A 12,500-nucleotide genomic window follows, 5' to 3' on the forward strand; every position below is an offset into this window, starting at 1 on the left:
AGGCTTGTGGTTTCTCCCTGTTGTTTCTTTCCTATTGACTTAGTGACTCACTGGTCTTACTGGGGATCAGGCTGAACCTGTTGGGTTCTGGGTAGTTTCTCCTGTTTCGTGGTTGGAATGTTAATCTGTTACATCGGCTAACTCTTCCTAATCCCTTCTGGGCTCTGATTAGCTGCTGCTCTGACCTCTGACTTCTGTTTTGGTTGGTCAGTAAGAGAATGGGTTGTGAAAGGGTGTGTGTTATGAAGTGTGTGTATATTCATGTGTGTGTGTGAGTTTTAATCTGTGTGTGTGTGTTTTAGGTCTGACGTCCGAGGGTATCTACCGTAAGAGCGGTGTGAACAGTCGCGTGGCGGCGCTGTGCGAGGCGTTTCGGCGTGATGCCCGTAGCGTGCGTCTGAAGGAGGGTGAGCACCAGGTGGACGACGTGTCTAACACACTGAAACGCTTCTTCAGAGAGTCTGGAGAGGGACTGTTCACCATACAGGCTGCTAGCGCATGGCTCAGCACACCTGGTGAGCCCTACACCCTACCTCTACACCCTAACCTCTACACCCTAACCCCTACCTCTACATCCTAACCCTACACCCTAACCCCTACCTCTACAACCTAACCCTACACCCTAACCCCTACCTCTACAACCTACCCTACACCCTAACCCCTACCCCTACACCCCTACCTCTACACCCTAACCCCATACACCCTAACCCTACACCCTAACCCCTACCTCTACACCCTAACCCCTACACCCTAACCCCTACCCCTACACCCTAACCCCTACACCCTAACCCCTACCTCTACACCCTAACCCTACACCCTAACCCCTACCTCTACACCCTAACCCTACACCCTAACCCCTACCTCTACACCCTAACCCTACACCCTAACCCCTACCTCTACACCCTACACCCTAACCCCTACACCCTAACCCCTACCTCTACACCCTACACCCTAACCCCTACCTCTACACCCTAACCCCTACACCCTAACCCCTACCTCTACACCCTACACCCTAACCCCTATCTCTACACCCTAACCCCTACCTCTACACCCTAACCCCTACACCCTAACCCCTACCTCTACACCCTAACCCCTACACCCTAACCCCTACCCCTACACCCTTTTAGTTATTTATTATTTATTTGCCCTTTATTAAACCAGGTAACCAGTTGAGAACATGTTCTCATTTACAACTGCGACCTGGTCAAGATAAAGCAAAGCAGTGAGACAAAAACAACACATGTTAGTGAGGGAGATATGAGTCTCCAACTTCAGTGAATTCATTCCAGTCATTGGCAGCAGAGAACTGGATGGAAAGGCGGCCAAACGAGGTGTTGGCTTTGGGGATGATCAGTGAGATATACCTGCTGGAGCGCGTGCTACGGGTGGGTGTTGCTATGGTGACCAGTGAGCTGAGATAAGGCGGAGCTTTACCTAGCAAAGAATTATAGATGACCTGGAGCCAGTGGGTTATGTCGACGAATATGTAGCGAGGTCCAGCCAACGAGAGCATACGGGTCACAATGGTGGGTAGTATATGGGGCTTTGGTGACAAAACGGATGGCACTGTGATATACTGCATCCAATTTGCCGAGTAGAGGGTTGGAGGCTATTTTGTAAATGACATCGCCGAAGTCAAGGATCGGTAGGATAGTCAGTTTTACGAGGGTATGTTTGGCAACATGAGTGAAGGAGGCTTTGTTGCGAAATAGGAAGCCAATTCTAGATTTAACTTTGGATTGGAGATGCTTGATGTCAGTCTGGAAGGAGAGTTTACAGACTAGCCAGACACCTAGGTATTTATAGTTGTCCACATATTCTAAGTCAGAACCGTCCAGAGTAGTGATGCTAGTCAGGCGGGCGGGTGCGGGCAGTGATCGGTTGAAGACCATGCATTTAGTTTTACTAGCATTTAAGAGCAGTTGGAGGCCATGGAAGGAGTGTTGTATTGCATTGAAGCTCATTTGGAGGTTTGTTAACACAGTGTCCAAAGAAGGGCCAAATGTATACAAAATGGTGTCGTCTGCGTAGAGGTGGATTAAATAATCACCCGCAGCAAGAGCGACATCATTGATATATATACAGAGAAAAGAGTCGGCCCGAGAATTGAACCCTGTGGCACCCCCATGGAGACTGCCAGAGGTCCGGACAACAGGCCCACTGATTTGACACACTGAACTCTATCTGAGAAGTAGTTAGTGAACCAGGCGAGGCAGTCATTAGAGAAACCAAGGATGTTGAATCTGCCGATAAGAATACGGTGATTGACAGAGTTTAAAGCCTTGGGCAGGTCGATGAAGACGGCTGCACAGTACTGTCTTTTATCGATGGCGGTTATGATATCATTTAGGATCTTGAGCGTGGCTGAGGTGCACCCGTGACCAGCTCAGAAACCAGATTGCATAGCGGAGAAGGTACGGTGGGATTCAAACTTTTTGGTGATCTGTTTGTTCACTTGACTTTCGAAGACTTTAGAAAGGCAGGGTAGGATGGATGTAGGTCTGTTACAGTTTGGGTGAAGAGTGTCTCCCCCTTTGAAGAGAAGGATGACCGCGGCTGCTTTCCAATCTTTAGAAATCTCAGACAATATGAAAGAGAGGTTAAACAGACTAGTAATAGGGGTTGCAACAATGGCGGCGGATAACTTTAAATCAAATCAAATCTTATTTGTCACATACACATGGTTAGCAGATGTTAATGCGAGTGTAGCGAAATGCTTGTGCTTCTAGTTCCGACAATGCAGTAATAATCCAACAAGTAATCTAATTAACAATTCCAAAACTACTACCTTATAGACACAAGTGTAAAGGGGATAAAGAATATGTACATAAGGATATATGAATGAGTGATGATACAGAGCGGCATGGGCAAGATACAGTAGATGGTATTGAGTGCAGTATATACATATGAGATGAGTATGTAAACAAAGTGGCATAGTTAAAGTGGCTAGTGATACATGTATTACATAAAGATGCAGTAGATGATATAGAGTACAGTATATACATATACATATGAGATGAATAATGTAGGGTATGTAAACATTATATTAGGTAGCATTGTTTAAAGTGGCTAGTGATATATTTTACATCATTTCCCATCAATTCCCATGATTAAAGTGGCTGGAGTTGAGTCAGTGTGTTGGCAGCAGCCACTCAATGTTAGTGGTGGCTGTTTAACAGTCTGATGGCCTTGAGATAGAAGCTGTTTTTCAGTCTCTCGGTCCCAGCTTTGATGCACCTGTACTGACCTCGCCTTCTGGATGACAGCGGGGTGAACAGGCAGTGGCTCGGGTGGTTGTTGTCCTTGATGATCTTTATGGCCTTCCTGTAACATCGGGTGGTGTAGGTGTCCTGGAGGGCAGGTAGTTTGGAAAAGGGGGTCCTGATTGTCTTCCCCAGCTGATTTTGGGCCAGTTGCCGCGGGGTGGCGCAGAGCTGTTGGCCGGAGTTTGGGTAGCCAGGTGGAAAGTATGGCCAGCCGTAGAGAAATTCTTATTGAAATTCTCAATTATCATGGATTTATTGCTGGTGGCAGTGGTTCCTAGTCTCAGTGCAGTGAGCAGCTGGTAGGAGGTTCTTTACAGTGTCCCAAAACTTTTTGGAATTCATGCTGCATGATGAAAAATTATCTTTGAAAAAGCTAGCCTTTGCTTTCCTACCTGGCTGTGTGTATTGGTTCCTGACTTCCCTGAAAAGTTGTTGTGTGCTGGTCAAGGGCAGTCAAGTCTGGAGTGAACCAAGGGCTATATCTGTTCTTAGTTTTACATTTTTTGAAAGGGGCATGCTTATTTAATGGTGAGGAAAGCACATTTAAAGAACAACCAGGCATCCTCTACTGACGGGATGTGGTCAATATCCTTCCTGGATACCCAGGCCAGGTCGATTAGAAAGGCCTGCTCACAGAAGTGTTTTAGGGAGCGCTTGACAGTGATGAGGGGTGGTCATTTGACTGCGGACCCATAACGGACGCAGCCAATGAGGCAATGATCACTGAGATCCTGGTTGAAGACAGCAGAGGTGTATTTAGAGGGCAAGTTGGTCAGGATGATATCTATGAGGGTGCCCATGTTTACGGATTTGGGGTTGTACCTGGTAGGTTCCTTGATCATTTGTGTGAGATTGAGGGTATCTACTTTAGATTGTAGGATGGACGGGGTGTTAAGCATATCCCAATTTAGGTCACCTAACAGTACAAACTCTGACGATAGATGGGGGACAATCAATTCACATTCACAGTCCAGGGCACAGCTGGGAGCTGAGGGGGGTCTATAACAAGCAGCAACAGTGACTTATTTCTGGGGAGATGGATCTTTAAAAGTAGAAGCTGTTTAGGCTTAGACCTGGATAGTATGACAGAACTCTGCAGGCTATCTCTACTGTAGATTGCAATTCCGCCCCCTTTAGCAGTTCTGTCTTGACGGAAAATGTTGTAATTGGGAATGGAAATTTCAGAATTTTTGGTGGCCTTCCTAAGCCAGGATTCAGACACGGCTAGGACATCACAGTTGGCGGAGTGTGCTAAAGCAGTGAATAAAGCAAACTTAGGGAGGAGGCTTCTGATGTTAACATGCATGAACCCATGACTTCTACAGTTGCAGAAGCCAACAAATGAAAGTGCCTGGGGACACACAGGGCCTGGGTTAACCTCTACATCACCAGAGGAACAGAGGAGGAGTAAGATAAGGGTACGGCTAAAGGCTATAAGAACTGGTCGTCTAGTGCTTTGGGAACAGAGAATAAAAGGAGCAGATTTCTGGGCGTGGTAGGATAGATTCAGGGCATAGTGTACAGACAAGGGTATGGTAGGATGCGAGTACACTGGGGATAAACCTAGGCATTGAGTGACAATGAGAGAGGTTTTATCTCTGGAGGTTCCAGTTAAGCTAGGTGCGGTCTCCGCATGTGTGGGGGTGGGACAAGGGGGCTATTTGAGGCATGTTGAGCAGGATTAAGGGCTCCGCAGTAAAGTAAAACAATGAGAGCTGCCCCAAGCAACAGGATACAAGGCATATTGACATTAGAGAGAGGCATAAAGCAATCACAGGTGTTGATTGGGAGAGCTACAACAACAATGGGTGAGATAACAACTGGTATAATGGCGTTGAATGGGCAGAGAGGGTCAGGTATCTACACACAGGGCCTGAGTTCGAGGCTGGGGCCGACAGATAAACAAAATGAAGTACTGTGTTAATGTACAGTCCAGCAGGCATCAACTGTGTATCTGAGTGATCACAGGGTCCAATGAGCAGCAAAGATGAAACAGGGAGCTGTTCGGTAGTCGATTATTAAGCAAGGCGAGCAGGAGACACGGCGTTCAGGAAGCTAGCAGGCCGGGGATAGCAGATGGATCAACACCAGCACATCGTCTGGATTATGTCAGCAGACCAGTTGTGATGGATCGGCGGGGCTCCGTGTCGACAAAGGGTCCAGGGTAATTGGGAAGAGAGGTATTGTAGTTGGTGTACTTTGTTAGCTAGCCGGGAAATGGGCCTAGCTCGAGGCTAGCTCGAGGCTAACTGGTGCTTGCTTCTGGACAACGGCGTTAGCCACAATAGCCACTCGGTAGCAACTAGCTAGCTGTGAAGATCCGGTGTAATGGTCCAGAGCTTGCGGCAGCAATCCGGTGATGTAGTGGATAAAAAAGCAGTCTGATATGCTCAGGGCTGATATGGTGCTGTGCAGACTGGCAGGTATTATCCAGGCTATCCGGGCTAAAGTGGCTGGAGTCCGAGCTAAAAGGTAAAGACCGCTAGCAGTGGCTAACGATGACTAAAAAGCTAGTAGCTAATTAGCTGCCTAGCTGCTGATGGCAAGCCTCTGTTGGAGGTTCCAGTTATAAGGTCTAAAGAATTGCAGATCCGTACCACATTGGGTGAGGCGGGTTGCAGGAAGGTATATTTTATTCGAAAATGGAAAAAAAGAGGTTGAAATATAATGAAATGTATACAAAACCCCTAACCCCTACACCCTAACCCCTACCCCTAACTCCTTAACCCTACCCTTAACCCCTACCCCAACACCCTAACCACTACCCCTACACCCTAACCCCTACACCCTAACCCCTACACCCTAACCTTAACCCCTACCCCTAACCCCAACACCCTAACCCCTACCCCTACACCCTTACCCCTAACTCCCTAACCCCAACACCCTAACCACTACACCTACACCCTAACCTCTACACCCTAACCACTTGCCCTACACCCTAACTCCTACCCCTACACCCTAACTCCTACCCCTACACCCTAACCACTACCCCTACACCCTAACCCCTACACCCTTACCCCTAATTCCCTAATCCTACCCTTAACCCCTACCCCTAACCCCAACACCCTAACCACTAGCCTTACACCCTAACCACTAGCCCTACACCCTAACTCCTACCCCTACACCCTAACCACTAACCCTACACCCTAACCCCTACACCCTAACCACTACCCCTACACCCTAACCACTACCCCTACACCCTAACCACTACCCCTACACCCTAACTCCTACCCCGTACACCCTAACTCCTACCCCTACATCCTAACCACTACCCTTATACCCTAACCCAAACACCGTACACCCTAACCGTAGCACCCTACACTCTAACCCCAACTCCCGACACTCACCCTAAAATAGGGGTGAGGTACTATATAGCAGGGGTGTATTCACTAGGAACCAAACGTGACCTAACTGAATTAAACATGCTTGGCTGTGTGTGTGTTGTCTGTCAGTGATCCCAGAGGAGAGCAGAAAGATCTGTCAGTACCAGCTGCTGCTAAGCCAGCTGCCCAGAGTCAACAAGGCCACGCTACGAGCCCTGGTCAACCACCTCTACTGGTGAGACACATATAAACACACACACACACCCCTCAGGTCAGAGTGTAACGGTGTGTGTGTTGTCCACAGTGTGCAGCGGTTTGCAGAGCTGAACCAGATGAATCTCCATAACCTGGCTATAGTATTTGGCCCAACACTGTTCCAGAGCGACGGGAAGGATTACACAGCTGGCCTCGTCGTAGAGGAACTCATAGAGCACTACACGGACGTCTTTGAGGTCAGAGATCCTGTAAACTCTAACCCCTGACCCCTAACCTCATAGAGCACTACACGGACGTCTTTGAGGTCAGAGACGCTGTTAGCTCTAACCCCTGACCCCTAACCTCATAGAGCACTACACGGACGTCTTTGAGGTCAGAGACGCTGTAAACTCTAACCCCTGACCCCTAACCTCATAGAGCACTACACGGACGTCTTTGAGGTCAGAGACACTGTTAGCTCTAACCCCTGACCCCTAACCTCATAGAGCACTACACGGACGTCTTTGAGGTCAGAGACGCTGTTAGCTCTAACCCCTGACCCCTGACCTCATAGAGCACTACACAGACGTCTTTGAGGTCAGAGACCCTGTTAGCTCTAACCCCTGACCTCATAGAGCACTACACGGACGTCTTTGAGGTCAGAGACGCTGTTAGCTCTGACCCCTGACCCTTAACCTCATAGAGCACTACACGGACATCTTTGAGGTCAGAGATCCTGTTAGCTCTGACCCCTGACCCTTAACCTCATAGAGCACTACATGGACGTCTTTGAGGTCAGAGATGCTGTTAGCTCTAACCCCTAACCCCTGACCACATAGAGCACTACATGGATGTCTTTGAGGTCAGAGACGCTGTTAGCTCTAACCCCTGACCCTTAACCTCATAGAGCACTACACGGACGTCTTTGAGGTCAGAGATCCTGTTAGCTCTAACCCCTGACCCTGACCTCATAGAGCACTACACGGACGTCTTTGAGGTCAGAGACCCTGTTAGCTCTAACCCCTGACCTCATAGAGCACTACACGGACGTCTTTGAGATCAGAGATCCTGTTAGCTCTAACCCCTGACCTCATAGAGCACTACACGGACGTCTTTGAGATCAGAGATCCTGTTAGCTCTAACCCCTGACCCCTAACCTCAGAGGCGGCAGCTAGCCTAGCAGTTTAGAGCATTGAGCCAGTAACCGAAAAGGTGCTGGTTTGAATCCCTGAGTCCGACAAGCTGAACAATCTGCTGATGTGCCCTTGAGCAAGGCACTTAACCCTAATTGCTCCTGTAAGTCGCGCTGGATAAGAGCGTCTGCTAAATGACTTAAATTTAAATGTACTAGTGCATTATTGCCCATAGACGCTGATCTTGGGTCAGTTTAGCATTTTCCCCTGCTAATGTTTAAGGTTAAGATTAAGGTAGAGGAAGCTGATCCTAGATCTGTACATAGTGGAATCCCCACGGCACTCTGTCATCTTTGAGTTTAGGCACTAGCTCTCTTCTGCCCTCTGGTGTTTGGTAGGGGTATGACTTTGGTGTTTGGTAGGGGGGTGACTACAGTGTTTTTTAGGGGGGTGACTACAGTGTTTGGTAGGGGTGACTACAGTGTTTGGTAGGGGGTGACTACAGTGTTTGGTAGGGGGTGACTACAGTGTTTGGTAGGGGGTGACTACAGTGTTTGGTAGGGGGTGACTACAGTGTTTGGTAGGGGGTGACTACAGTGTTTGGTAGGGGGTGACTACAGTGTTTGGTAGTGTTTGGGGGGGTGACTACAGTGTTTGGTAGGGGGGTGACTACACTGTGAGTTGGTCAATGATGTTTCAACCATGGAGTGAGTCGTTATATACTGTCAGGTTCTAATTTCTCAGAGTAAATACATCATGGACACTAGAGAAGATGAACCAAGTTTAATTCTTCCCAAAGGGTCGTTACAGCTGTAATTCAGATGAAAAAAACGTTTCACACAAGCACTTATATTTAACCCTTTCTCCTGCGCTAAGTCTCCTCCTCCACAACTGAACAGCCAATGCATCTCTGTTGCTAGGCAGAACCTTAGTGATATCTGTTCTTCCTCACTTCATCTGACCTGACCTCTACCCCAAAGTGCTCCTCCCCAACTCAAGGCTGTCATGGTTATTGATACCAGACTGTGTCTCTTCTCCTTCCAGAGGATCCAAAAATACGATCATGTTGTTTTGTCATGTGGTTGACCGTGGGCGGTTGACCGTGGGTGGTTGACCGTGTGTGGTTGACCGTGTGTGGTTGCCCGTGTGTGGTTGCCCGTGTGTGGTTGACTGTGGGTGGTTGACTGTGGGTGGTTGACCGTGGGTGGTTGACTGTAGGTGGTTGACTGTGGGTGGTTGACTGTGGGTGGTTGACCATGGGTGGTTGACCGTGGGTGGTTGACCGTTGGTGGTTGACCGTGTGTGGTTGACCGTGTGTGGTTGACCGTGTGTGGTTGACCGTGTGTGGTTGACTGTGTGTGGTTGACCATGTGTGGTTGTTTTGCGGTTCAGGTGGATGAGCTGCAGCTGAAAAGACAGCTGGATGAGATCACGGCCATCATTAAAGTCAGAGAGAAGTTGAACCACAACTCCAGCGTCCCTGTGAGTCATACAGTACTCACACATACACCTCAACACCAAGGCTTCTGTGAGTCATACAGTACTCACACACACACCTCAACACCAAGGTTTCTGTGAGTCATACAGTACTCACACACACACCTCAACACCAAGGCTTCTGTGAGTCAAACAGTACTCACACACACCTTCTCAACACCAAGGCTTCTGTGAGTCATACAGTACTCACACACACCTTCTCAACACCAAGGCTTCTGTGAGTCATACAGTACTCACACACACCTCAACACCAAGGCTTCTGTGAGTCATACAGTACTCACACACACCTCAACACCAAGGCTTCTGTGAGTCATACAGTACTCACACACACAACACCAAGGCTCAACACCAAGGCTTCTGTGAGTCATACAGTACTCACACACACCTCAACACCAAGGCTTCTGTGAGTCATACAGTACTCACACACACCTCAACACCAAGGCTTCTGTGAGTCATACACTACTCACAACACACCTCAACACCAAGGCTTCTGTGAGTCATACAGTACTCACACACACACCTCAACACCAAGGCTTCTGTGAGTCATACAGTACTCACAACACACCTCAACACCAAGGCTTCTGTGAGTCATACAGTACTCACACACACCTCCACAACACCAAGGCTTCTGTGAGTCATACAGTACTCACACACACCTCCACAACACCAAGGCTTCTGTGAGTCACACAGTACTCACACACACACCTCAACACCAAGGCTTTGTGAATCATACAGTACTCACACACACACCTCAACACCAAGGCTTTGTGAGTCATACAGTACTCACACACACACCTCAACACCAAGGCTTCTGTGAGTCATACAGTACTCACACACACACCTCAACACCAAGGCTTCTGTGAGTCACACAGTACTCACACACACACCTCAACACCAAGGCTTCTGTGAGTCACACAGTACTCACACACTCACGTCAACACCAAGGCTTCTGTGAGTCATACAGTACTCACACACACACCTCAACACCAAGGCTTTGTGAGTCATACAGTACTCACACACACACCTCAACACCAAGGCTTTGTGAGTCATACAGTACTCACACACACACCTCAACACCAAGGCTTCTGTGAATCATACAGTACTCACACACACACCTCAACACCAAGGCTTTGTGAGTCATACAGTACTCACACACACCTCCACAACACCAAGGCTTCTGTGAGTCATACAGTACACACACACACCTCAACACCAAGGCTTCTGTGAGTCATACAGTACTCACACACACCTCCTCAACACCAAGGCTTCTGTGAGTCATACAGTACTCACACACACCTCAACACCAAGGCTTCTGTGAGTCATACAGTACTCACACACACCTCAACACCAAGGCTTCTGTGAGTCATACAGTACTCACACACACACACCTCAACACCAAGGCTTCTGTGAGTCATACAGTACTCACACACACCTCAACACCAAGGCTTCTGTGAGTCATACAGTACTCACACACACACCTCAACACCAAGGCTTTGTGTGTCATACAGTACTCACACACACCTCAACAACACCAAGGCTTCTGTGAGTCATACAGTACTCACACACACCTCCACAACACCAAGGCTTCTGTGAGTCATACAGTACTCTCACACACACACCTCAACACCAAGGCTTCTGTGAGTCATACAGTACTCACACACACCTCCACAACACCAAGGCTTCTGTGAGTCATACAGTACTCACACACTCACCTCAACACCAAGGCGACTGTGAGTCATACAGTACTCACACACACACCTCAACACCAAGGCTTCTGTGAGTCACACTACCTTCTTATATCATACAGTGTTCTGCAGTAACCCAATGTGCTTTAACACTACTTAAATTTGCGTGTGTGCGTGCGTGTGTGTGTGTGTATGCGTTGTGCAGGCGTCGGGGTCAGCAGGTGACTTCATCTGTACAGTGTACCTGGAGGAGAAGAAGGAGACGACAGAGCAGCATGTCAAGGTGACCTCTCACCTCTGACCTTACCTAACCCCTTATGATCTCACCTTTATCATGATAGGGAAATAAAGAGAGTAAGAAGCGGTCCTGAATCTCACTCCCTCCACTGCTCTCCCCTCCAGATCCCTGGTTCTATGACGGCAGCAGAGCTGACCTGTGAGATTCTGGACCGGCGGAAGATCCAGGTCAGAGAGAAAGACTACTGGAGCTGCTGGGAGATCAGCCAGAAGGAGGAGACCGGTGAGTGGACAGAGAGATGAGAGGTCAGCCAGAAGGAGGAGACCGGTGAGTGGACAGAGAGATGAGAGGTCAGCCAGAAGGAGGAGACCGGTGAGTGGACAGAGAGATGAGAGGTCAGTCAGAAGGAGGAGACCGGTGAGTGGACAGAGAGATGAGAGGTCAGTCAGAAGGAGGAGACCGGTGAGTGGACAGAGAGATGAGAGGAAGGAGGAGGAGACCGGAAGGAGTGGACAGAGAGATGAGAGGTCAGCCAGAAGGAGGAATGGAGTGAGTGGAGGAGATAGTCAGAAGGAGGAGACCGGTGAGTGGACAGAGAGATGAGAGGTCAGCCAGAAGGAGGAAAGGAGTGAGTGGACAGAGAGATGAGAGGTCAGCCAGAAGGAGGAAATGGGTGAGTGGACAGAGAGATGAGAGGTCAGCCAGAAGGAGGAGACCGGTGAGTGGACAGAGAGATGAGAGGTCAGCCAGAAGGAGGAGATGGGTGAGTGGAGAGAGAGATGAGAGGTCAGCCAGAAGGAGGAGATGGGTGAGTGGAGAGAGAGATGAGAGGTCAGCCAGAAGGAGGAGACCGGTGAGTGGACAGAGAGATGAGAGGTCAGTCAGAAGGAGGAGACCGGTGAGTGGACAGAGAGATGAGAGGTCAGTCAGAAGGAGGAGACCGGTGAGTGGACAGAGAGATGAGAGGTCAGTCAGAAGGAGGAGACCGGTGAGTGGACAGAGAGATGAGAGGTCAGTCAGAAGGAGGAGACCCGTGAGTGGACAGAGAGAGAGGTCAGTGAGAGGTCAGCCAGAAGGAGGAGACCAGTGAGGAGGAGACCAGTGAGTGGACAGAGAGATGAGAGGTCAGCCAGAAGGAGGAAAGGAGTGAGTGGACAGAGAGA

The 12,500-nt window shown here is 48.9% G+C and overlaps 1 protein-coding gene across 2 annotated transcripts in view; it reads left to right on the forward strand.

Annotated features, from left to right (window-relative positions):
* The window catches only part of LOC112236748 (arf-GAP with Rho-GAP domain, ANK repeat and PH domain-containing protein 1), a 96,504-nt gene that overhangs the window by 60,412 nt on the left and 23,592 nt on the right, over positions 1-12,500 (forward strand). For both annotated transcript variants that reach the window (XM_042297640.1, XM_042297639.1), the window contains 6 exons: positions 303-515; positions 6,719-6,824; positions 6,894-7,041; positions 9,310-9,399; positions 11,305-11,382; positions 11,502-11,619. In XM_042297640.1, coding sequence (XP_042153574.1) covers positions 303-515; positions 6,719-6,824; positions 6,894-7,041; positions 9,310-9,399; positions 11,305-11,382; positions 11,502-11,619 — 753 coding nt within the window. The remainder of the gene's footprint in view (positions 1-302; positions 516-6,718; positions 6,825-6,893; positions 7,042-9,309; positions 9,400-11,304; positions 11,383-11,501; positions 11,620-12,500) is intronic.

This window comes from Oncorhynchus tshawytscha, linkage group LG14, assembly GCF_018296145.1.
Source record: "Oncorhynchus tshawytscha isolate Ot180627B linkage group LG14, Otsh_v2.0, whole genome shotgun sequence".
In the NCBI taxonomy this organism is placed as follows: Eukaryota; Metazoa; Chordata; class Actinopteri; order Salmoniformes; family Salmonidae; genus Oncorhynchus; species Oncorhynchus tshawytscha.